At 38.6% G+C, this 27,998-nt stretch overlaps 1 protein-coding gene across 5 annotated transcripts in view; it reads right to left on the bottom strand.

Annotated features, from left to right (window-relative positions):
• Positions 1–4,495: 4,495 nt before the first annotated feature.
• elavl4 (ELAV like neuron-specific RNA binding protein 4) overlaps positions 4,496–27,998 on the bottom strand; it is a 169,092-nt gene continuing 145,589 nt past the window's right edge. For 4 of the 5 annotated variants that reach the window (XM_066692004.1, XM_066692002.1, XM_066692006.1 and 1 more), the window contains exons 6-8: positions 16,296–16,521; positions 13,907–13,945; positions 4,496–6,329 (exon numbers count right to left, since the gene is read on the bottom strand). In XM_066692004.1, coding sequence (XP_066548101.1) covers positions 6,002–6,329; positions 13,907–13,945; positions 16,296–16,521 — 593 coding nt within the window. In that variant the 3' untranslated portion in view covers positions 4,496–6,001. The remainder of the gene's footprint in view (positions 6,330–13,906; positions 13,946–16,295; positions 16,522–27,998) is intronic. The other variant, XM_066692003.1, reaches the window with a different exon arrangement.

Genomic DNA, 27,998 nt, shown 5'->3' with positions numbered 1-27,998 from the left:
AGCAAAGTCTGTGCTAACATTGAGGTGGTACTATTTTTGATATAGAAGGAAAATGTCTATAAAAATGCACACACACTATATACCAGTAAGGTACCACCTCTTGATTTATTGTGAAACAAACAAGAAATAAGACCACAAAAAAAACTGAAAACTTGAGCGTGCATAACTATTCACCTCCCCCCACCCCCCCCCAAAGTCAATACATTATAGAGCCACCTTTTGCAGCAAGTCTCTTGGGGTATGTCTCTATAAGCTTGGCACATCTAGCCACTGGGATTGTTACCCATTCTTCAAGGCAAAACTGCTCCAGCTCCTTCCAGTTGGATGGGTTCCGTGGGTGTACAGCAATCTTTAAGATACCACAGAATCTCAATTGGATTTAAATCAATCAATCAATTTTTATTTGTATAGCACCCTTAGCAGGGTAGCCACAGAGCGCTTTACAGATTGGTAAACATACAACAAACATACAGTAAAATAAAATACATAAATACAATAAAATAAAATATAGACCTGTAAACATTGTACATGATCTAGAATAAAGTGAGTGAAAAGTGTGTTGTAAAAACTCTTTATAAATACACCCCATTATATTTAATGTATTAGGTAAAGGAGCACTATATTTTTAAAGGTATGGCAGTAGCAGTAAAATACTCATTAGACATATTTAGGGGACGTCACACTACTGTTGTATATTTGTATATTGCCAAAACAATCACCATTCAGCATGGCATTGATTATATGTTTTGTAGTAAACTATATAATGTTTTATATTAATACTAGCATTAGAAATAATAGCATGTATACAGACTGAGCAAATTAGATGTATCAGGCTAGCAAAAGTCAACAAGGTACTGTTGGAAATTCCTCTCTATGATAAAAGGATCACACAGTGGATAGATAGCCCACAGCTGTTTGTTTGTTAAAAGTCTGTTGTGGACTTAATTGCTTTTCCTGCCAGGAAGGAGATGTTACATGATAATGATCGATTGACAGTTGTTAATGATGACCATGGGACCGGACTTCTCGGAATACATCAAAGGAAGCCAACTGGTTTGCGGATCCCACACCTCTCCTTGGGAAGACAGATCGCGGCAGACTCGGGCTTGCACCTTTTGATTCGATGAACACAGAACACAGGAGAACAGGAGAACAGTTAATTCTCTTATAAAGTTCTCACTGAAGGAAAGCCCTGACGTGAAGCTTCCAAGCTAGCTTGTTAATAAAGTTTCTATTTGCTTTATCTCAACAAACTTTTCCATTCATTTTGAAGAAGGGTTCAACAGTATCCAACCGTGGTAAAGTTAGCTTAACGTTTGATACTAGTTTTATATTGTTATTATATGCTAATGCTGCCTTTTCTTATATGAGTTTAAAACAAACCGTGTGAATACCCCCTTAGAAGAGGTGGTGATAGAATCTATATTTAGTTTTGTCTGACAAGCATTTCTCAAAAACATGTTTTGAAGAAATAAAAATGTGAGGTCTTCCAAAGAAACTGGTGTTCCCAGGACTCCTATGTATTAGCATTGCTCCTAATAATCTCAAGATAGTGCCTAGTGTAACTGTGTTCAGTGTTGATGTACCTCCAAGCTCTGTTAGGAATACAAACACACATTAACCAGATGGCATTATCTTAAAACTGGTTGCTTCCATATGTTTAAACAACAATATTTTCACATATCTGGATTTCAGACATTAAGTATTACGTTCTAGATCATATTGTGTTGAAGATTACTCCTGCTGTGTTATGCATGTGTATTTATTATACAAAATGTTATCCATTATTATATGATGTTTGTGTCTCATTCGTATGGGAATTCAAAGTATCAAGAGGACAATCATGAATGGGAAGAAATTAGAGTTGTTTAGTACAAAATGAAAATAAATAAATATTCAACTTTTAATTATTATATATAGGCAAGGTTATTCTGTCCTGGGAAGCTTTATGGTATTCTGGTTCTCATTCAAGGTCTCAATTACATATTTCAACCAGGTATTAGATTGATTAGTCAAGGTTACCATGATATTTAGTCATTGACTAAAGACAACTACAAAGCTGACAGATTTGGGTTATTAGGGTTGGAGTCTAGAGCTGTAGGATAAGACATTGAAATAAGTTGAAAATATATGGAGCAAAGATCTCTCATTATAGTTTAGAGAATCATATACTACATTGTGTATCATACACAGAAGTGTCAGATCTTGAGCCATGTTATATTAGACTACCAGCTGCATTAGTGAAAACTGTTTTGTTTACAGTATTAACACTCCCCTCCAAATACTACTTGCTGAAGAACCCACAATAACAAACTACAGAACTCTCAACACCTCATTTTATTGTCCCAACATTCAAAAGTACAAATAATTCAAACACAACAGTTTTATGAAAAAAACAAAACAAAAACAAAAAAAAACATTTACAGCAAGATTTTTCATTTTGTTTCCAGTTTCAGAAATGGTCTAAACTAGCAAGGATAACATGAAGTCATTCATCGCAGTAATTAGATTAATAATAAGAGTAACTTAAGTTGGACAGACCTGTATGGTCCAGTGAGTTTTTTTTATTTTTTTTAATATATATATATATATAATATATATATATATATATATATATATATATATATATATATATGTTATTTTGTTTTATAGTTTCTCAGATAGGAAACAAACACATTTCAGAAGAAAATAAAAATGACAACAGCCTTTTCCCTCCTCAACCTTCCCTCCCACATTACAGGTTTATAATTGGTTCTGTGGCACTGTTTGGCGCTGCAGTCTTAAAGCCAGCAAGGGATACAGTGTGTACAACTGGCATGTAGTGCAAGTGTCAGTGTCAAGAGAATGGGTCATTCCATGGTGACTGACATGATGTTGTTTAAAGCAGTGAAGTCTCAAATGGCTGCGTAGTGTATTGTATTTAACGCTGCATCTAAGTAAAAGAGATGAAGCTTTAAAAAGTAAGCTAATTAGAGTTAATGAGGGTATAACATCAGTCACTATTAAACTGCCCAACTGCTGCTCACAGTTCCCATTGAAGCTAGCTTTTGCATGAAGAAGATAAGGATCCAAAGAATGGGTAGTTGCATAAGTTAGGCTACCGTTTTACTGCACATAGCACTGGAAGGCTGAGCCATCTGGAGATTGTAGCAGCTCTGCTATTAAAAAACTCCAAGCAGTTCAATTATCAAAACACTTTTTCTCAGATGCTCAATGATATATAATTATATTATTTAATGCATAATGTTGAATTCTGCTGAATGAGAATGTGTATGTATTTGTGTGGGTATAAAGGTGACTTTAAATATTGTTGCCTCTAACAGATCCATATTGAGGTGCCTTTGGTTCCTTGATAAATAATGAATAAATGTACTGATAGAAGTAACAGTTTCATAACAACAGTTCACATAAAGTAGCATCTGAACAAGTCAGTTTAAATTGGTCAAAGTATGTCTTTTTATATTACATTCAATATCTATTGGGCACTACCTGATAATATCTGGCATTGTTCTTCTCAACTGATTTATCATAAAAAATAAAATAAAATAAATGGTTTGAAAAAAACATAGCCAATCATAATTTGTTAATATAATCAGTTGTATGAAGCACACATTACTTTTTTAACCGCTTTACATACTAAAGCAGGACAGGTTGATTGTATTTGAAGAAAGACTGCAGTGCCTAAACTGTGATAAGGACATGATTATTTTATTTTGTTTTGGATCCAAATTGTATTGTTTCCATAACACCATTTCATAAACTGTGTAGCGTGGTAGGAAGGTGTGGAGTGGCTTGCAAAACTACATAAACTTATCACAAGTTATATTGAACCAGAACAACTGTTAACATTCTAGTAAGACTAAACTTTATTGAAAAAGATTTTAAGATTTTTTTAACAAGACAAGAAAAAAGCAATAGCAAATTTAACTATCAACTAGGTTATGCATAGCGAGTAACTGTTTCTAGTACTTAGGGAAGAGCGTCACCAACCCTCTTATTTTTTTCATATATATTTTTTTTTACATTGTAATTTTGATATATTGGTACAAAGCACAAACGTACTAAAAGTTTTCAGTGCACTGGACTAATGGAAGAGCCTCTCCCCTAGTCAATTTGTTCCCTTTAGCTCATAAACACCCACTCCCCATACCAGAATCACGAAAAAAACACCAATAACATAAAACAAACAAACAAATAAATAAATATATAAATAAATATTTGTAATTAATTAAACAATCAATAAATAAATACATTTATTCTAAGCTTTGTTCGGTTTTATTTTTGCGGCGGTAAGGTAAACTAAACCCATAAAACATTTTTCACAAGCGACATGACAACATATTAAACAAGATTTCCTCACGAGTTTTCTAACTTAATCACTTTGTAAAGTTGTCATATGAAAAGACAAGCTCAAACGAAAAAACAAGTGACAACTATATATATATATATATATATATATATATATATATATATATATATATATATATATTGGAAAAGAAAAATACTATATATTATTTATTCGTACACAACAAATAAAGACACAGTTGTACCTTTCTAATAGCTCTTTTGAGGAAACAAATACCTAGACTAACAAAACTAGCTAATAATTATTATTTGATTCTGACCAAATGCATCACAACCAGCAAGTAACCTAAAAATTCGGCAAGCCAAAGAAAACTCGTTAAGTGATTCTAACGAGCCCCGTTTTTGGTCATCTGACTTTCCTGATGCACGCTGAGGAAAGCCAAACCAGAGGGGGTGACAATTAAAATGAACAAAAACAGCAGCTCAATTCAATGCGAACATCGAAGATTTTTCTAAACAACACATAGAACAACAAACTTGGATATTTAAGATATGTAAATCATGTTATATAGCACCTACCGCTGATCACTAAAGGAAGATTAGTTCAAACGTTACTTTTAAAGAATTAAAAATTGATATATTTATTACTGATATCCCATAGACTGATGACTGAAAGAAAAGCTGACGGTGCATCTCCTTGCTTTAGGGCTCTGGACTGTGTGGACCTTTTTGCATGGGAAATCCCTTCTCCCTTTCCCCCTTTGTATAACTCCTGTGTATAATTACATACTATGAAAAGGTATGAAGATCACCTGCCTGCATTTGTTTTCACCTTCTGTTTACAAAACAATCGCCGATCCAGTTTTCCAAAAACACACAACCTTGATCCTAAAAAGTACCAAGGCAGAACAAACAAGACAAGGTGGCAATATTTTTTCCCGTAAATTAGCCAGTCAAAATATTTTTCTCTTTTTTCAAATCCAGATTCTTGTAAAAATTCTTCAATATTTTTTTATTAGTATTATTTATAAAAATAGATTTTTTTTCTCTTTTTTTCATTTTTTCGAAATCCATTTTCAAGCAAAGAGATTTTCTCTTTGGCAACATTTTTTTTTTTTTTTTTTAATCATTTACGTATGTCATCCGGAAAAGTGAACCCAACCCACCCTCTCCCTTTTCCCAAACCAAGTGAGGAAAGACATGTATTTTGTTTGCAATACAAAACAAAAATGTAAGATTTTTTCTTTTAATCAAAGAAAAAAAAAACTTAAAATGGGGTTTTCAATTTTCACCAGATTTGCCTTTAACAAGAAAATTAATGAAAGGTCAAGTATTGTTAAAAAGACTCACCCCACCCCACCCCACCTTACCCCACTCCACCCGTTATGAGAGGCAGATATTTAAAGACAGTGGATCCGGGTAAGAAAAAATCCCAAGTCAAACAAAACAGATATTAAGAAAAGGACATTCTTGTCTTTAAAAGAAGGGGACCATTTTTGCTACTGTGTACAGAAGAAAAAAAAAAGAAGACAATCCTGCAACATCACAGGGTTTCCAAATTTTGACTGCTTTTGTTTGTAATACTTAGGCAACATTGGCTTATAGGTCCAAAGTTATAGTATAAGCCTTTTCCAGTCCTGTTGTTTGTATTCTATGTATTCCTGTTTGGAGTTGCTGCGTAGTGGCTGTTTAGGGTTCAGGACTTGTGGGTCTTGTTGGTTTTGAAAGACACCTGCAGCACACGGTCGCCCAGCCGGTAGCCGTTCAGACTGGCGATGGCCATGGCCGCCTCGTCGTAGTTCGTCATGGTAACAAAACCGAAGCCTTTACATTTGTTGGTGTTGAAGTCACGGATCACTTTGACGTTGTTGACCGCTCCAAAGGGCCCAAACAGCTGCCAGAGCACGCTCTCATCCGAGTCAGGAGACAGGTTGTACACAAAAATGCACCAGCCCGTTCCTGTGTGTCCAGGGATGTTCATGCCCACTAGGCTGGTCATGCTGTCTATGGTGATGGGGGAGAACCTACATACGAACAATGGAGGGGGAGAGAGAAAAAGAGATCCCAGTTCAGGTAAGAGCTGGAGAAATACAGCACCAGGCACAACCATCATGCTGAAGTACATGTCTTATATGTTTTGTTTTCTCCCACTGCTAACTAGACTTGGATTAATTAGGATTAACTATCATCACAGCTATGATTGCAATGGTGGGGCAAATAACCTCTGATAAGGCAGGTTATTATAAACAATACGTTTTCTTTCAAGCAAAAGTTTATCGCTACAACAAACGGATGTTTTGCTCAAAAATGGTACTTTAAACTACTCACATTGCTATTGTAAGAAAAGCACTGCTTGCAAATAAAACAGAAAACCTTTCCTTTGTCTTCAATGTTTACTTCCGAATCCAGTTTGAATCAAAAGCTAGACTGTAGTTTCTTAGCGGCTTGTAACCCTCCATTTTGTGTGCAGATACTGTACTGTAGTGTAGCTCTCGTGATGTCATATGTTTTCATCGCCTTTAGAATTTACCACTAGAAGCGGTGAGCTGGTCAGTTTGACCAATTTAATTTTAATTACTATGTGTTCCTGAATACCCATTTCTGACTTTTCCTAAATGTATATATTAAATATGACTACAGCGTTTTAGCTGCATAAACGCAAAAATAAATAAGTTACAAACACGTTTACCTAGAATAGCCAAAATCGGATATTTTGACCGGTCATTGAAATACATTATATAAATAAAGCCTGCCTACCCTTTACAATACAGTCAGTCTCACACACAAGTTGCGATCTCTACCTCATCTGTCTAGTCTTTCATGTGCTTGAAAAACACACACATTGCATTACAGTCAGTAGTCAGATTGAGTGGACAGTGATTACCCCGCAAATAAACACATGCTTCATTTATTAGTTTTGACTTTGCAGTGTATGCGTTTAGAAAAAAAAAGTTATTTGATGTTATTTATACCAATAATTGTAATGTTTTATGTTTATATTCCCATTCCGGCGCTTACTCAAGTACTTTCAGACAGTACTTTAGTAATATTAGTCATTTACTCTCCTGTAAGATAGCACTTTACAGCATTCTTGCGTTACTAATACTTGTATTATTAATTTCCCCTTTGCTCCCTTTCCCGTAGACCTTGACTGTGAACTAACATCTTGACTGCACTTAGCTTTTACTTTCCAGGATGCAAGACCTCATTTATTGTATTTACTTGTGTAAATTGGAATTTGTACAATGTATTTTGCTTTGAATTGCTTTGTATTATGTAAATTTGAATTTGTAATGTTTGATGCCTTGTACTGAACTGTATTCTTGCACTTTGTATTGCGCTTATATTTTGTAAGTCGCCCTGGATAAGGGCGTCTGCCAAGAAATAAAAATTATAATAAAACACTCCATTTGTGCTAGTGTTATGCGATCGTTTGCCTTTCATTATACCACAACGTTTAAAGAGGTATTGGTTCAAAAGAGGAATCTTGTAGGTAGTTTGAAATGCCAGCACTTCTAGTCATTATATTGGATTAAAAAAAAAAAAATATATATATATATATATATATATATATATATATCTGCACAATTAAAAGGGGTGGTAAGCACAGCTCCTGTGTCCCAGGTTCAAGTCCTGGCTCGGGGTGTCTGTCTGTGTGGAGTTTGCATGTTCTCCCTGGGCTTTCTCTGGGCACTCTGGTTTCCTCCCACTGTCCAAAGACATGTGAGTTAGGTTAATTAGCTTCTCTAAATTGCCCTGTGTGTGTTGCCCAGTGATGGACTGGCATCCTGTCCTGGGTGTATGCATGTCTTGCACCCTATGTCTGCCAGGATTGGCTCCAGTTTCCCCACAACCCTCACCAGGATAAGTGGTTTTGGAAATGGATGGATGGATGCACAATTAAATTGAGTAAATATTGATTGTCAATCAATTCATTAGTTGATTAATAGACCCAATTAATCAAGGGAGCCCTAATTCAGGGTACAGAATGGAATATTCTTTCTTAACATTTTGTGTGATGTGAGTACTTTAAGTTTTAAGTACTTTAAGTGAGCATTTTAAGTATTTCTGACTAGAAGGAAAGCTAGCCTTTAGATGGCAGTCTGACTGGGATGTTAGTGGCACTCTGAGACTCTGTTTTAATACATCCACTACAGCTAGTAGGTAGAGACAGTAAATGGCAGCTCTTCATTCGAAATAAAAAAGGTCCTTGCTAGAGCTGAATGCAGGATACCTGATGTAAAACCCTGTCTATAGTTCTGAATCACACTGAAGCAAGCTTTTGTTGGCTTTTAATCAGGAATGTTTAATTTATTAGCTTTTTTTTTACATCAGTTTGAATGCTCAGTTTACTCCACTTCTGCTTACGATAAATGTCTTCTTTAAATGATAGGTAAACTGGGACAGCGGTAACTAGTTGAGGAGACTATAGGTGTTATTGGGATTCCTTTTAACAAAATTACCACTTTGTTGCAGATGTCTGTAAAGTACCTGTCCTAATGTGAGATTCTGAAAGTGGAGTAATGTACACTTCGCATTTCTGCAAAGGCCTGGTTAAGCCCCTCTCGCATCTCTTCATGCTTGTCTGCTATCTCCGCCTGGATGCACTCACACCATCTCAAGCTCAACCTCTCCAAATTGGATATCCTGTTTTTCCCCCACTCTTCCTCACCTTCTGCTGACCTCCCCATATCGATCCCCTTGGAATCCACCACACTCTCTCCTTCTTCTTCCGCTAAAAATCTAGGAGTCACCCTCGATCCTGCGCTCTCCTACACCCAGCACATCACCATGCTGACATGCACCTGTAGATTCTTCCTGAGCAACATATGCCGGATCCGTCCCTTCCTCACCGACTACTCGACTCAGCTACTCGTCCAGTCACTGGTCCCCTCCTGCCTGGACTACTGCAGCTCCCTCCTGGCTGGCCTGCCTGCATCTACTACCCGCCCACTCCAGCTCATCCAGAACTCTGTGGCTCATCTGGTATTCTCTCTGCCACGGTTGGCACACGCTACTCCACTGCTCTGCTCCCTCCACTGGCTCCCGATACCGGCACGCATTCAGTTCAAGACATTGACCCTCACCACCCGCTGTCTCGACCACACTGCAACAAGCTACCTACAGTCACTCGTCTCTCCATACATCCCCTCCAGACCACTGCGTTCCTCCAGTGCCAGAAGACTAACTCTACCTCCTCTCCGCTCCCCTTCCTCCAGAGGTCCACCCTAAATGGTGGAACGACCTTCCCCCAGAAATCAAAACAGCAGTGTCCTTGACCTCATTCTGGCGCTTACTCAAGACACATCTTTTCAGACAGTACTTGTAATATTAGTCATTTTAATCCCTGTTAGATAGCACTTCACAGATTGTTATTATGCTTCTTGCGTTTTTGATTTTTTCCTCCTTGCTCCCTTTCCTGTAGCCCTTGACTGTGACCCTACATCTTGACAGCACTTAGCGTTTACCGTCCAGGATGTAGGACCTCACTTACTGTACTTGCCTGTGTAAATTGTAAATTGGAAGTTGTATTTATTTTGAATTGCTATGTTTTATGTAAATTGAATTTGTAATGATTGCACTTATGTTGTAAGTCGCCCTGGATAAGGGCATCTGCCAAGAAATAAGAAATAATAATGATCTGTCAAACAAAACCTAAGCACAATATTAAAAAACAAGCATCATTCTGTCATAGAGAACATTTTCAACATATATATTAATTCATTGTATTTATTGATTTAAGATTAGAATTATTCTTATTCTTTGGTATGTGTTATTTCCTTCAGTACTTGGGCAGCATTTTATGGATCTTTGTAATAAATTAAAACAATTGTTATTTTTCTAATTATGATGATGATGATGATGATGATGATTATTATTATTATTATTATTATTATTATTATTATTATTATTATTATTATTATTAGTAGTAGTAGTAGTAGTAGCAGTAGTGGTAGCAGTAATAGTAGTTTTAGTAGTGGTGGAAATACTTTGACATTTTGGTACTTATTTAAAAATGTCTTATTTTCCATGTATGTTTCCTCACAGGGTGCTGCGTGTGCTAAGTCAGAACCAGTCCTTTGTACTGTGGAAGGTGGACAAAGCGTTGCATAGCAACTAGTGGGGTGTCATATACAGCACAGCTATTCATACCCCCAACGATGCTCAGTAGTTTAGATGTCTGAATTGGAACTTGCCTTCATTATTTGCTGTCTTGTTATTTTGTCATTCTCAAAAAAGGATGTGGCTTTAAAATATGAGAGATGCACAGATTAGTGGGATATTTAGACCAGGGGTGGCAAATCCTGGTCCTGGAGAGTCACAGTGCCTTCTGGTTTTTGTTTTATCCAAATCATTAACGGCTTTATTGAGTCAATAGTTGGGCTTGATTAGTCACATTTTCCCCGTGTTCAAGGTATCCAGTGATTGGTGATTTAGAGAGACCTGTAAATCCTGCAGGATTGTGGCTCTCCAGGAATGGTTGGCCACCCCTGATTTTGTCAAAAAGTAAACTCTTCATATGTTGTCTGTTATTTTAATTAAATGAAGGAAAAACAAATTCAGATTTCCATTTCCTGAGACTTTTTTTTTCTTATGAATCTTGCTGGGTGTCTGCACATACTGGGCGAAATATGAGCAGAACCAAGTACAAGGGAATATGGTACCTGCAGTGAAAATCAACATTTCCTGCAGGGATCCAGGTGCTCCCAGCTGCATAACTCAGTGTCCCCCAGCCTGAGAGCTGACACAATGGTACCAAACTGGCAGATCAGTTGAGGTGCCAGCCCACAGCAATAATTTGAATGTCTCACTCTGTGTGATAATAGCACTTACAAGTTATAAAGGACCCTATAAGAATATATTATACTGAAAATATAAACACATTTTTTCATTTTTTTTTATCAATAATGTAACAGGTGCAAATCTCACAAGAGAAAATGCAAGTTCAGAAAATATAAACCATATTTCTCTTCCCGCATTTGAATACATAGATCATTTCTATCTTTTCTTTGACTTTGGATAAGATTTTAAAATATTGGCTCCAAAAAGTTTGAAAACATAGATGTTTGGTGGGGGTCCTCTGAACTATTGATCTATATGCTTGTCTACATAGATAGGTTGAGATTACTGGAATACAAGGACATTTAGCTGGTGCCAGGTCTCAGACTTCTCTTTCACAACACAAGGCAGACAGTCTTTTTAAACCTTACTCAGATGTACTTGAAATTTAAGTAAGATGATATGCTAAAAAATAATTAATGATTAAGAAATGTCCTTCCAGCCTGACCTGAGGTTAAAGCTCTCCTGTTAACAGTTGAGGGCTGTATTTGAAACTGCTACTGTGAGTGTACAATGCAGAGTGGATCAACTCTTACCAGAAGGCACTGAGACACTATTGTTCTTAGGATCTGCATGAAAGCCAAATACAGTGAGGGAAAAAAGTATTTGATCTCCTGCTGATTTTGTACGTTTGCCCACTGACAAAGAAATGATCAGTCTATAATTTTAATGGTAGGTGTATTTTAACAGTGAGAGACAGAATAACAACAAAAAAATCCAGAAAAACGCATTTCAAAAAAGTTATAAATTGATTTGCATGTTAATGAGGGAAATAAGTATTTGATCCCCTATCAATCAGCAAGATTTCTGGCTCCCAGGTGTCTTTTATACAGGTAACGAGCTGAGATTAAGAGCACTCTCTTAAAGGGAGTGCTCCTAATCTCAGCTCATTACCTGTATAAAAGACACCTGTCCACAGAAGCAATCAATCAATCAGATTCCAAACTCTCCACCATGGCCAAGACCAAAGAGCTGTCCAAGGATGTCAGGGACAAGATTGTAGACCTACAACCTACAAAGGCTGGAATGGGCTACAAGACCATCACCAAGCAGCTTGGTGAGAAAGTGACAACAGTTGGTGCGATTATTCGCAAATGTAAGAAACACACAATAACTGTCAGTCTCCCTCGGTCTGGGGCTCCATGCAAGATCTCACCTCGTGAAGTTTCAATGATCATGAGAACGGTGAGGAATCAGCCCAGAACTACACGGGAGGATCTTGTTCATGATCTCAAGGCAGCTGGGACCATAGTCACCAAGAAAACAATTGGTAACACACTACGCCGTGAAGGACTGAAATGCTGCAGCGCCCGCAAGGTCCCCCTGCTCAAGAAAGCATATGTACAGGCCCGTCTGAATGATTCAGAGGAGAACTGGGTGAAAGTGTTGTGGTCCATGAGACCAAAATCGAGCTCTTTGGCATCAACTCAACTCGCCGTGTTTGGAGGAGGAGGAATGACCCCAAGAACACCATCCCCACTGTCAAACATGGAGGTGGAAACATTATGCTTTGGGGGTGTTTTTCTGCTAAGGGGACAGGACAACTGCACCGCATCAAAGAGACGATGGACGGGGCCATGTACCATCAAATCTTGGGTGAGAACCTCCTTCCCAACGTGGGTGGGTATTCCAGCATGACAATGACCCAAAACACACAGCCAAGGCAACAAAGGAGTGGCTCAAGAAGAAGCACATTAAGGTCCTGGAGTGGCTTAGCCAGTCTCTAGACCTTAATCCCATAGAAAATCTGTGGAAGGAGCTGAAGGTTCGAGTTGCCAAACGTCAGCCTCGAAACCTTAATGACTTGGAGAGGATCTGCAAAGAGGAGTGGGACAAAATCCCTCCTGAGATGTGTGCAAACCTGGTGGCCAACTACAAGAAACGTCTGACCTCTGTGATTGCCAACAAGGGTTTTGCCACCAAGTACTAAGTCGAAGGGGTCAAATACTTATTTCCCTCATTAACATGCAAATCAATTTATAACTTTTTTGAAATGCGTTTTTCTGGATTTTTTTTTTGTTATTCTGTCTCTCACTGTTAAAATACACCTACCATTAAAATTATAGACTGATCATTTCTTTGTCAGTGGGCAAACGTACAAAATCAGCAGGGGATCAAATACTTTTTTCCCTCACTGTACCTCCTGACAGACCCTTGAGCTGGACAGCCTGTTTTCCATTACTTGTGTTACAGATGGATTCCTTGTTTTATTTATTTCCTTTTAGATAAGTGTTTTGTCAGTTCAAAGGAGTGCTGATTTTCTATTCATTTTAGATAGCTATTCATTGCATTAATTTACCTATGCATATTGAAACAGACACTGTAGGTATTTTTCTTAGGTATGCAGGTTTTTTCTTTTCAGTCAAAATTGTTTATTTTCAATCACATCTGTAAAACAACTGGTAAGAATGAAAAGGATTCCAGCATCACTGCATCCCAGCATCCCAGTAAAAGCTAATTTAATGGGGCACCTGAATCCATTGGGGACATCTAAAAATAAGAGCTACATACAGGAAATAAAACATACAGAAAAACATAAAGAGTTAAATTAAAATAAAAGTTCTCTGTTCGCCTGAGAGAACTGAAAGAATTTGACATTTGAAAAAAGGATTGTTTTTGTGTTGTTGGTGGTTTAAATAAATGGGTAAAAATAAAGAAACTTTGAACTTAATCAAATGCAAGTGACTTTCAAAATAAAGAAAAAGGATAAGAAATAATTTTGGCAACATGGACATCTGGCAGTTGGTGAAGTTTTAATTACCTCTTTACGCCATAGGCCATATTAAGCAAATTGTCCAGCCTGTGAAGAGAAGGAGGGTTCTGGGGTTAATGTCTCGCAGATGGTAGACTCACTCAATGGAACTAATGCTACATCTTTGCCTCATTCAAGGAAAAAACACATTCAAGAAATGGGCCATTACACTGAATAGCACCACCAGACTGAGAGCGTTCTGGGGTTAAAATCACAACAAAGCAGCATTTAATAAAGCAGTTCACTGTATGTCTTTATAGGCTGATCTGATTTTCTGTTGCTGTGTGTTAGCACCATGTAATGCTCAGCATATGAAGTAACACTGCATTGCAAGACTCTGATTATTAATAACTGCTTTGTGAATCAGTGGGTGATAGTAGTGTTAGTGTTATAGATATCAAAATCTACATATTTATTATCAGACCAATATCCTGACCCAAGTGAAAATGTAACAATGAGAATTAAATTTAAGAAAGAAGTTATTAAAGATAATATAACATGTGATATGTGTGTGTGTGTGTGTGTTTAATATACATTAACATATACATTTACATATGTATAAACATATATGTGTATGCACACACAACAACTAACACCATTATTTAAATACATATTTGGGTGCGACAGTAAGCAGGAATTAAATGCTACCTTGAGTGTAAAAGGTTCTTAAAATTAAAATAGTGTTATAAAAACAAAGAAAAATTGACAAGATAAATGTATAGTTCTTAATCCTTCCACAAAGTGTTTGTAAGAAGGTGATCAGAATGAGTGTATTCATATGTGATGACAGCATGCTACTTTGTAAGACTGTTTTGTCCACAAGACAGGACCTGGAGTAACAGTGCTCTGTATTGAAGCAAATGTGCTGTTAGAGTTGCTCATGTGCAAAATTGTCAGTTCTCAGCCTCCTTGCTTGATGTGGTCTATTTAGCATCTCAACGACCTTAATTTTTCACAAACTTGAGGCTGCCTCACGTCTTATTTTACATGTCTAGAAACAGAAGCAGACAGACTGAGAAAGAGACTTTTGTTCCACACATGAGAATCTGCAAGTCAACAGTTGCAACTGTGGCCCTGAACTTGGAATCATTAATGTGGCAATTACCCAATTAACTGGGCAAGGGCAGACCAATCTGCTTTGTGGATAAACTTGGATTTGACTTCAGCTGCAATGCTGCTGCAGGCAACTTTGCAGAAGGCGTCTGCTATAACAGCTCAGTCACTTACTCTAATTTTAGTCTGTTAAGTATCCAGGTGGGAACATGTTATTCCCTTAAATGTATCAATTAAAAATTCCTTAAGGAAGGAAATCGATTAATATATTAATACGTGCATTTTTCCAGAATGAAGAGTATGTTCACACAGAGTTTCCCTGTTTTTAATGGCTAATGAGGAGGTAATCTCCACAGGGGTTTACTGTCAGTTTTCAGTCTCTGTCTAAAAATGGCTTTGCACTTTATTCTTCATCCAAAAGTCATTTGGCTACCATTACACTGACCAAACTGGCAAGACATTTTATCTTTTCAATTGCTTTTGCCAAACTTTTTGGAACAGTTGATATGTTCTGATGATGTTTACATGTTCAGAATTCAGAAATATTTTCACAGCAGAATATTTGATCTATCAAAACATGCACAAGATGCATATTTCACAGGTTAAGAGTTCATTGCTTTGTCTATTGGTTTATTTGTATTTACTTAGGAAGATTATAGTATGATTAAAAACTATATGTCCATATATATACAGTATATTACAAATATCCTATTCAATGGCAAGTTTCACTAAAATATTAAAGAAATACATTTTGGCATAGAAAAAGTGTGAATCTTACTGGTATGGAACCACTTCTAATTGTTATTTAACTGTAAGAAAAATAGCCGAAATAATGTATAATAATAAATGCACAGGGATGACTAGATGAAGTAGGATGATGAAATGAAAGAATGCATGAGCATGGCTGAAGATGAGGCAATCTCCACAGAGGTACACTGAAGACATTTTGAACATCAGAACCCCACTATCTCTTGGGAACAGCACCTCCATGTCTATGAGGCCTAGGAGGGTGAAGCCCAGCTTTTACACTTGAGCAAATTAACAACACTTCATGCTTGTGAAGACATTAACTTTGGATGCACCCTTACAGCCCAGTCAGAGAAAGGTGCACGTACAGAGCAGAGGGAGCAGCTCTTTTTTTTTTAGAATGTCCACAAGTGTTCGTCCTACATTATGATCTCATAGTCATCTCCACACAGAACATGAAGTCCTGTTTTTAATAACTTTGTATGTAATTTTGTATAAATTATACATACTTTATCACCCTGGTTTACATAAGTTTTCCAACTCCCCTCCCACTTGCTCCCACCTCACTGAATCCTCTAACCGCATCAAGATTATTTACCTGAACCTCTGGGCTTGGTGATGCAGAGGCCCAGGGTACCGCCGGTTTGGTGACTGGTAGAGTTGAGAGAGCAGGGCCTGGCTGGTCTTCTGGCTGGGGTTGTTGGCGAACTTGACAGTGATGGGTTCAGCGGTACCCGAGGGTTTCTGGCCATTCAGTCCCTTGATGGCTTCTTCTGCTTCTATCCTCTTATCAAAGCGGATGAACCCCACGCCTCGCGAAGCTCCTGAGGGGCCAGCAAGCCAAAAACAGAGGGAGACACATTTACTTCACCTCTTCAGCTGCTCCCACTTGAAATACATAATCCATACCCACTGACCTGGAGCTGTAAAATGTCACACCTTCATATTAAAGTACAGCCTGCAAAAAAAAATCATCATCCTCACCAAGTTCAGTTTATTGGTTTAGCGGTTCCTTTACTGTTTGGGTTGCAGCCAACAATATGCAATGATTAACAACAATGGGACTGGGCATCTACATCCTACAGGATTTAGACAATTATACATTGAATTCAAAATGATGAAAACCTTAGGTTATATGTAAAAAAAAAAAAAAAAAAAACACTTTGTAAGCAGCACTAAAGTTTCCAGCAGCTATATTCAGCCCCGCTTGGCCAAACAAATGCGTGAACAGTGAAAACATTCGACAATCCGATCGAATGCTCCCCCAGTCAATAAAATGGAAGTAGTCCCCCAAGCCTATGCCTATGCCTGGTGCACTTTCTAACAAATAGTGTCATGTATCATGTTTATTTGTATAGAAAAGCAGTGATAAATGTTAAAGTATTTACCCACGCCCCCTCTGCCATTTCCCCTTCAGATGGATCATGAAATACTGATCTTTCCCTATGAATGTGCATTTTGGTTGGAGCCACATCAATGCCTGCACCTCTTTGCCTCTTTAAACAACAGGTTACCTTTCCCTGAAGATAAGGTAAACATAAAGCACCTTAAGTTAAGATAATTAATCAATTTTCTCATATTGTTGTCAAGAAGACACAAGCTATGAATCCTTTTCACCAACAAGAATATCCTCTCTCAATTACAGTAATTAATTACAGTAAGGAGGGTAATGCAGAACCTAATGCATGCTGAAACAGAAACTGAGCATGAAGTGAGGCATGGGGGTTATCTAAGTTGTGGGCTGCAAGCTGGCTATTGCACTAGCTGTGTGCAGTTTTGGCTTTCGCTCGGGGGACACAGTGAAGTGTAAAGTGGAATCGCAAGCGGCATTTGAGTCATTTCCAAGTCTGAAAAATTGCTGCCACCTGAACGTTACATTTAAAGTAGAAACTGCCTAGGAGGCCTTTTGGATCATCTGCTCTTAATAAATGCAAGAAGCTTGTTTTTAATGAGGCTGTTCAGATTCCTCTGTACTAAGCACAGCACACCCAGGGGGGCAAACCTTTGACGACAGCTCAAGATAAGATATTTACATAATATTGTAAATGGTCAGCCATCTCAACTCCAGAAGCTCAGAAAAAGCTTTTATTTTCTTTTTTCTCTCTCTGTGCTTTATTTTATAGCTTTTGAATATGGTGAATTTGATAAACATACAGAATAACACTCCCTGTTGTTTAAATGGAAAATGCCTTAAATAACTAAGATATTACAATGACTATAGTAATACAATAATTTAAATATAACGAGTATATATTTTAGTATTAAAATATCATAATCTAAATATATGCATTAATATAAACCATTTGTTTTAATTATTTAAATTAATTATTGCTTATTATTTTACTCATCTAAAACATTAAGATACACAAGGCTGCAGACTGAAATAAAATATTAATTTAATAAAATAAATTGTTATTTTAAATGTTTTCACTATTTAAAATTCTGGTATTTTCACACTATGGTTCTTAGCACATTAACCGCACATTCTGGGAAGTATTTTCATGTACAGTACATACATATACATACATACATTTCCCAAGTGGTTGTAATATCAGTAACCATAAAATAATTATGTATTAAGAGGGTGTGCAAACTTTTGTTCACCACTGTAAAAACAAGTGCTTTGATGCATACGTCACTGTACATTCAAGAAAACTGAAGTGAGCTATGCTATAATAGTTGTGTTTGATGGTTTGAGGCTATGGATTCTATCTAAATTAGCTCTGACTGGGTCAGTTTATTTGTTCTCCCATGAGACTTAAGTAGAACCAGACAACCAATGCAGAGAACACATTTAATCCATAATTTCAAAACATATTTACTGTAACTGACTGTGTAGATGGCTAGAGCTTATTCACTTCACAAAGCAGTTCTAAAAGGAAATTATTTGACATAACTACTTAATTCAAAGTGGGATGAAAAGAAAACATAGAATGTAAATAGTTCTGAGCACCATTAGTCAATAATGTTATTTCTTCTGAAGTAATCTTGCTTACAGCTGTGGTTCTGAATAAAACCAGAAAGGAATCAAACCTCTAAAACAGTGACAATAAATAAACCAATTAAGAGCAAAAATCTAATCCAAGTGCATTTCAGATTCATAATATTTACATTCTGAGAATAAATTCTATATAGGATACCCTAGAGTAGTGTTTATTGTGTTTTCAGATTCTTTTTCTTGGACTAGATCAAATCAAACTTATCTCCATGATAGTTAGCAAAAGCTTTCACTGTACCAAAATCAAACAGACTTCAGTGATAAATAAGTTAGTCTGCTTTTTAGACACATTTTATAGACAATAAATATTTTGAGAACAGAGGAAAACATAAATATATAACAATTACCATTCAGGTGGTTGATACAAATCAAGTAAATCATTTGCACACAAAGCAGGATTGATTATCAGTAGAATAAGTATCACAATTAATAATAACAGTATACTACTACTACTACTACTACTACTACTACTACTACTACTAGTAAGAATAATAATAAGATGATTTAACTGTGCAACATTTATATAATTTTCTAATTGATATTAAAAACAATAGCTATACATGAAAACAACAAAACTTATTTATACATGTACGTACATTACAATAATTTGAAATAAATAATTTAAATAAAGCTAAAATGTGTATATAATCCCTTCATGCAACCCAGTAAAGGATCAGATTCTGTAAACATGGTGTATTGGGGGGTGTTCGTGGATTGCTAGCAGAATGGCGAGTAGGTGGGATTGGGGGGTTAGCCTTAGCAAACAGGAATGGGGGGCAGAGTATGTGTGCTTGTGCTTCTTGAGTATGTGTATGTAGATTATGTGATTCTTGTATTTTTTTTGTTTGTTTGTTTTTTTGCCATTAACACATTTGTTTGGCCAGGCTGCACTGATTTTTGGCCAGGTGGGAACCCTGAACAAAATACAGTGTAATTATATGAAAGTACAGTAATATAATAATTAAAATTATGCATAAGTATGTGGAGAAGAAATATGATGTTGCTGATGTTAAAAAAATGCTATATTAAAACAACAGATATTTAGCATACATGTGAACTTGCAATTAAATATATAATTACAATACATTTTAAAACTATTAGAAGTAAATTTCTAAAATTTCTTCTCCTCCCTCTTTGCCCCCCCCCCCCTCATCTCTCACTGGTGATGATTTCGCCTCCTTCTTCTCCTCCAAGATTGCAGACATCCGCAGGCTCTTCAACAGTCCCCCCTCCTCTCCCATCACACCCAAACCTCCCAGCTTCCTTTTCTTCATTCTCACCTCGCTGGGACTCTGGTCCAACAGCATATTCACGCATATACTCTCACATTCATAAACTACACTTGTATAATGTAAAACTTTGTGTAAATATTTACAGCAGCGAAAACAACACAAAATACACACAGCACAAAATGTCATATTTAAAATATAATGCACAATCATTCTACTTACTCATTTGAATTCCAGTCTTCGATTATGTGCAATTGTCTGGTGCATTTGTTTGCAAAGGGTAGCAGCTGTAATTCTCTGCCCCATATATTTTTTAGTTAAAATTTTCAGAATATAATAACATAAGAAAGTTTACAAACGAGAGGAGGCCATTTGACCCATCATGCTCATTTGGTGTCCATTAATAACTAAGTCATCCTATCCAGTCTATTTTTTAATGTTTCCAAGTTTTCAGCTTCAGCCACATCACTAGGGAGTTTGTTCCAGATTATAACAACTCTCTGTGTGAAGGAGTGTCTCCTATTTTCTGTCTTGAATGCCTTGAAGCCCAATTTCCATTTGTGTCCCCGGGTCTGTGTGTCCCTGCAGATCTGGAAATGCTCCTCTGGTTTGATGTGGTCAATGCCTTTCATGATTTTGAAAACTTGAATTCAGTATTGACAGTATGACAGTATTCCAAATGAGGTCTAACTAGTGCATTGTAACATTACTTCCCTTGTTTTAAATTCTACACTTTTGACATAACACCCTAGCATTTTGTTTGCCTTTTTTCACTTCCCCACATTGTTTGGATGGGGAAAGTGAGGAGTCCACATAAACTCCTAAGTCTTTCTCATATGTTACTTCTTCCAGTTCTATTCCTCCCATAGTGTAATTACAGTGGATGTTTTTATTGCCTGCATGTAATGTAATACCTTGCACTTGTCCACATTGAATTTCATCTGCCAGGTGTCAGCCCACAAATGAATATTATCTAAGTCCCTTTGAATAACCTGTACTGCTGAGATTTTATCTGCTGGGCCACCTATTTTAGTATCATCTGCAAATTTGCAGATCCCAGAGTCCAGATCATTAATATAGATTAGAAAAAGCACAGGCCCTAATACTGATCCCTGTGGAACTCCACTAACAACCTCACTCCAGTTAGAAGCAACTCCTCTTATCAACACCCTCTGTTTCCTATACATCAGCCAATTTATAACACTGTATAACATTTTTAATTTTTTTTTGTTCCTGGGTAGTAAGTGTTATTTCCTAATTGCTTAATCCTCAAAAGTATTGAAAATGTCTATTATTCCCCACAAACTCTGCTTTTGTGACCAGGCCAGTGATATTTTGAAATGTAACTATTTCCAATGAGGAAACGGGTGACTTTGTGTCTTTTCGTTCACATAAAGAGATTAACGATCTCGAAAAACTACTCACTTCTACCTTTTAAATATGTTAATTTGGATTCATATGTTGTTTTTTTCTGACTTTATGTAAACAAAAAGACACAAAGTCGCCCGTTTCCTCATTGGAAATAGTTACATTTCAAAATATCATTGTCCTGGTCACAAAAGCAAAGTCTGTGGGGAATAATAGACATTTTCAATACTTTTGAGGCATAAGCAATTAGGAAATAACACTTACTATCCAAGAACAAAAATTGCATTACATAGTGTAATCCATCTACTTACATTGTCCTGAATATATATGGCTTCCAATTTTAGGATCAGTCTTAGGTGTGGAACCTTATCAAAAGCTTTCTGAAAATCTATATATACCATCTGGCGCAGGTGATTTGTTTGTTTTTAATTCTGCTAATGCCTTTTGTACCTCCTCCTCATTTATCCTGATCTCTCATAGGATTTACTGGACTGATTGTTAATATGTGGCATGTTATCCAATTTTTCTTTTGTAAAAATCTCTGTGAAATACTCATTTAGAACATTTGCCACATCTTGTTCATTTTCTAAGATACATTTTAGCCTTAACCCGTTTCACTTCTTCCTTTATTGATCCCTTGCTGTTGTAGCATTGAAAAAAGCACTGTGCATTAGTTTTAGCTCCAAGAGCTATGTTTCTTTCTATTTCCCTCTATGCTTTCCTGATCCCTTTCTTAACATCTCTTTGTAGTTCTACATATTCTTTGTATTTTGTTTCATCTCTATCCCTATTATATGTGCTATACATTTTCTTTCTCTTGATATTTTTTTTCATACTTCTATTAAACCATTTTGGCCAATGTTTTCTGGTCCTCAATTTGATACATGTTTTGGTACACATTTCTCCTGAGCCTCATTTATTCTTAAAATATAACCATCCATTTTCTAATGAATCTGTATCCAGTGTGCCCCAATCTAACTCTGCCGCCTCATACCATCAAGGTTTGCTTTTCTAAAATTGTAGACCATGATTTTAGACTTGGTCCTTGTTTTTTGAAAGTATGCCTCAAAACTAACCATGTTGTGATCATAGTTTGACATTGGTTCTCTAACTAGTGTCCCTCTGACTCTATCTGGGCTTTCCCAGTCTATGTTTGGGAAACTGAAATTGCCCATTGTAACACCAACATCCTTGCTACATGCAGTACTGATAACATTGTACAATGCAACATCTTTCTGAAAATCTGAATTAGGTGGTCTGTAACACACTCCTACTACTAATCCTCCAGCTCTTTTATTCAAAAGTTTAACCCACAAAGACTCTGTTTCGTTACTAGGATCTAATTTGAGTTCTTCTGCCTCAATATCATTTCTAAAGGCCGATTTATACTTCTGCGTAGGTACACGTATGCGTCTCTGCGTAACGATGCAGAGCAGGGGTTTCTAGGTAAGTATAGCCCGCAGATGCCCGCAGACGCGCCAAAGCGCACTCCTCCGAGATCTCAACAGCGCGTCTCTGTGTCTCCTTTGCGTCGAGCCAGCGCTGATTGGCTGAGCAGGGAGGTATATCCGATATTATATTCGAAACACACCGCCATAACGCAAAGGAGAAAAATTGAGCAGTTTGAGGAGCATCTTCCCAAAGAGATTCGCAGTTACAAACATTTGTAAAAGTTATAAAAACACTGAGGTCGTGATGACTTCTTGGGTGGAAATTGGAAAAACCATGGGTGAAGACCTGGGAGTTGGCATAAAAAGATGGAAGGCAATGAGAGAAGTTTGTGCGGCTCAAGAAGAAAATTAAGTGCAATAGTGGAGACCCTGGGCCCGGTAAACCGAAAGTACCGTCATATTTTTTTATGCTGTCTTGGCTCCATCAATTCATAAAGCATCGAGAGACGGAGACCAATTTCACCTTCAGTAATGAATTTGAGGTAAGACAATGGAAGCGTGCATTCAATGGTGCATGTAAACGTAATGGGCCGTACACCACATTAATATTTGTGGTGGGTGGTCATTCTAGTGCTGGTATTAAAATAAGGTCTGGAGAAAAAAATAGAAACACAGTGTTAATAAAACAATGTAAGAACTCTTTAATAATCACAGGCACTGACTGATATAAAACTAAAATACATAATCTATTTCTATTATTGGGTTTTCATTTGTTTTCTTTTGTATTGTAATTCCAGTTAGATGAAAGCACACCAACACCCAGTCCCGAAGAAGGGCAAAGTCTGGACACCCCCTGGGCTACACTACCAATTGAGGAGCTGGATGACATAAGGTTCACCACCCCTACACACCAGTTTTGATCCTCAATCCCTGTCCAACATCTGACCTCCCAGCAGCCTGCCCAAAGACGTCCTACACCCAGTACTAGACCACTTGACTTGTCCTACTCCTCTGGCCCCCGTGGGATATGTAGTGATGATGAGGGTATGTCCACGGCAGAATCTGCAGTGAGTGCCTCTTCTAGCCAGTAGACGAAGAGGAAGAGACTGTCCGGAGGGGAGGACATCCTCGAGACCATTGCCACTTTACCCCGCCGGGAGCAGATGGCAAGCAGTACTACACTGGTGTCACAGCTGAGTGCAAACCCTGGCACCGCTCAGGACAATTATGAGTTTTTCGCCGTTGCAGACTCGCTGCGCAGAATTCCAGCGCAGAATTCCAGCCGGGCGGGTGAAGGCAACAAAAGTGAAACACTGTGCTGTGCTAGGAGAAGCACATATGCTGTAGCATATTGGGACATTGGCTATTTTCTGCTGGTTTATTGTTGACTTTTTACTAGGTTTACTGTTTGTACCGTTTATAAACCTGTTGGGTTTGATTGATTTGATTCTGCACTTATAGAACCTTGTTTATGTTAAACATTCTTATTTGATTCTGCACTTTTGTAATAAAACCTTGTTTATGTTAAACACATACTTCAGTTACTGTCTTCATTCTAAGTTCCAAAAAGTTTTACTGCTATAATAGCCGTTTTTCAAGTAAAGGAAGAGGCTCACACTGTTATTCTCTGAATTTTATTTATTACATTACACTTAATTGACCACGTCTCAAGATTGCATCCTACCAGGGCTCCATTGCTGCAGGTGTTTGAAAGAACCCCTTCAGGTCCCTCTGAACACCAACAGCAGTTCATGAAGCCCTACACCTAGACAGGGGTCTGGGGTCGATAAGCCCATTGTCGTCTGCTACCTGTCTTCTCCATTCCCCAACCTGTATCTCACCAGATACTGTTACAGAGTCTGGAAAATTGGGTGGGAAGTATCTGGCTGCTGGTGTGTTGGTGGCATCAGTGCAAATAAGGTAATTGTGGAGGGCAACACATGCCTTGACCACATCCATCACCTTGCATGGGTTGAATTTTGATGTTTGTCCCAGGAAGGTAAGCGGGTGGAGGAAAGTCCAGTCTGCCCTCCAAAATGGCTGTACTGAAAAACGCCTCCGTTGCTCTCTCGTCCATATGCCATCAACCATTGAAAATTTGTAATTGGGATCGCACATCGCCATAAGCACTATGGAATGATTGCCCTTGCAGTTGAAGAAGTTGCTTCCTCCACCAGGCGCTGCTTTTATCTGGACATGCTTGCCATCAATAGCCCCGACACAATTAGGAAAGTTCCACAGCCTCCAGAATGCTTTGGCGATGTCAGGCCACTGCACACTGGTAGGACAACACACACATTCGCTTTGCAGTGCCTGCCAGATGGCTTTGCACACTTCAGACAGAATGCAAGAAACTGTTGTTGCTCCCATCCTGTAGCTTGCAAACAGTTTGCTGAGAGCTGCCGGAGGCAAGGATTCTGAGAGCAATGGCCAATTGCTCAGCTGTGCTTATTGGCGAGTGGTGGGTCTATTGATGAACAATGTATGGCTCTAAGGGCTGGAGCAGGTCAGAGAAACGATGTGGTGACATACAAAAGTCACAAGCCAGCACTGTGGCTTCTAAGTCTAACATCTTGTTCCTTATACTCCTGGCATTGAGGTACAAACATTTCAGGACTTTCCTACTAGCAGTTTGCCTTTGTTTTGTTTCCTTAGTAGAATATCTCCCAATGTCAGAGCTCCCTGCCCCCCTGGTTCCTAGTTTCAAAGATTCTCAATTACTCTGCACATACACTCTCCCAATGCGTTAGCCCCCCTTCTGTTCAGATGTAGACTGTCCGGTTTGTACAGGTCCCATCTATCCCAGAAGAAAGACCAATGCCTCATAAATCTAAAGCCCTCTTCCCTAAACCAGGATTTCAACCACGTATTGAACTTTCTGCCTGTCTCCCTGGCCTGGCACATGGTACCGGAAGGATTTCCGAGAAAACTACCGTGGAGGTTCTGCCCTTTAGTTTCTTTCCAAACTCTTTAAATTTGTCTTGCAGAACCTCTGCCCTACCTTTTCATATGTCACTGGTTCCAATGTGGACCATAACCAGCGGATCCCCCCCGGCTTTGGCCAGTAGCCTGTCTGCTAGTTTTGGGAGATCTGCAACCTGAGCATCTAGGTGTGAATTGGTGGCAGGTAGACAAAAGCTACTTAAAGCTGCTGTTGAGAGGAGCTGTTCATAGAAGCAATGCTTAGGGAAAATGAAAGGATGCTTCATCAAATCAAGACCACCCTGGATAAGCTTCTCAAGCGGCTCCCAGATCTCCTGACGGATACACCTCCTGTAGCTGTGGCCCCCATGGTAGCTGCCCCAGCAAGTGACATGAGACCAGTCCATTTAGCCATCCCCAAGAAATATGATGGCTCCCCCGATCGTTGCGAGAGCTTCCTGCTACAGTGTAAGCTGTATTTTGCCCATTTGCCCACATCCTTCCATAACGATGAAGCCAAAATTGCCTTTTTCATCACACTCCTCACAGGGAAGGCTCTCCCTGGACACATCTCGACTGCCAGTCAGAATCAATCCCACAATCCCCCTGCTGTGAGTGACACGGAACCCATGCAAATTGGGTGCATACAATTGTCAGCTGAGGAGTGTCAGAGATGGATATAGATGTGCCTATGCCTGTACTGTGGACAAGCCAGTCATTTCCGAGACTCCTGTACTACACGTCCGGTTCCCCAGGGGCTTCCTCAGACAACACCGTGTCGTGCTTGTATCCTCCTAGGTTCTGAGAGTGTGTTTGTCTCCACTTTAATAGAGTCAGGATCCACGGGCAATTTAATTGACAGGAAGACAGTGAATCGATTTCACATTCCCCTATCTCCCTGTGAACCTCCTCTCCGCGTCAATGCAATAAACAACCAGCCCATCGGCTCCGGTCACATCACTTTGATGACAAGTCCAGTGACTCTGCACATCAGCTCTCTCCACACAGGCTTCTCTTCTTCGTGATTGACTCTCCTGGACCAACCTCATCCTCGGGCTGCCATGGCTTTCACACCATAACCCGGTAATCTCCTGGACTGCTTGTGACATTCTTTCTTGGGGAGACTGCTGCTTCACTCACCTCCCGTGTTGTGCCACTAACATCGAGTCCGCAGCTCTCCACTCCACTGGACATCCCCTCGGATTATCAGGACCTTGCCGCTGTCTTCCACGAGTTTCAAGCCTCTGCATTACCTCCCCATCATTCATGGGATTGTGCAATAGATCTTCTCCCCGGTGCCTCTCCTCCCAGGGGTCGGATATATCCACTTTCCCTTCCCGAGTCCCAGGCCATGGAGGAATACTTCCAGGAGACACTTGAACTGGGCATCATCCATTCTTCTACCTCACCAGCCGCAGCGCTTTTCTTCTTCATGGCCAAGAAGGATGGAGGATTACGACCCTGTATTGATTACTGTGGGCTGAATGCAGTCAAAGTGAAGTATCGTTGCCCACTTCCCCTAGTGCCAGCTGCCTTGGAACAGATTCACGGAGCTCGGTTTTTCACAAAACTGGATCTCCGTAGCGCCTACAACCTGATTAGAATCAGAGAGGGAGACGAGTAGAAAACTGCCTTCATTACACATACATTCACACATTATGAATATCTAGTCATGCCCTTCGATCTCGCCAATGCACCATCTGTTTTCCAGGCTTTTGTTAATGAGGTCTTGAAAAAATACATTAATCGTTTCGTCCTCAGTTACATCGATGACATATTAATTTACTCACCCACTCTCTCTGACCATATCACTCATGTCCGCCAGGTCCTGCAAAGTCTGTTACAGAATTAGCTGTTTGTAAAAGGAGAGAAGTGCGAGTTTCACTGTCAGAGCAGTGGACTCCTGGGTTACATCCTATATGCAGAAATGAACCATATGAACCAGAACAAGGTAAAAGCCAAAACAGCTTGGCCCCAACCTCGGACTGTAAAGGAACCACAGAGATTCTTGGGTTTTGCAAATTTCTACCGTCAGTTCTGTAGCTTACCCCAATTAACATCTTTTCTTAAAGTTTCAGCCCGCACCCTCTCCTGGTCTGTGGCTGCCACTGACTCCTTTACACGTTTCAAAGTGCTTTTTATAAATTCACCTTTGCTTCAGAATCCTGATCCCTCCATTTAATTTGTTGTAGAAGTGGATGCCTCTGAGAACGGTGTCGGGGCAGTTCTCTCACAACATGTTACACCACCTAAACTTCATCCCTTTTTCTCCAAGAAACTCACACCTTCACTCCTTGTGATAAAACTTGCTTTTGACAAATTAAGATATTTGGTGGAGGGCTCACAGCATCCCTTTCTGGTCTTCACTGACCACAGGAACCTAAAGTACATCC

Source organism: Amia ocellicauda, chromosome 19 (genome assembly GCF_036373705.1).
Source record: "Amia ocellicauda isolate fAmiCal2 chromosome 19, fAmiCal2.hap1, whole genome shotgun sequence".
NCBI classification, from domain to species: Eukaryota; Metazoa; Chordata; class Actinopteri; order Amiiformes; family Amiidae; genus Amia; species Amia ocellicauda.
The sequence above is the reverse complement of the archived record's forward strand: the minus strand, read 5'-3'. Positions and strand labels throughout refer to the sequence as shown.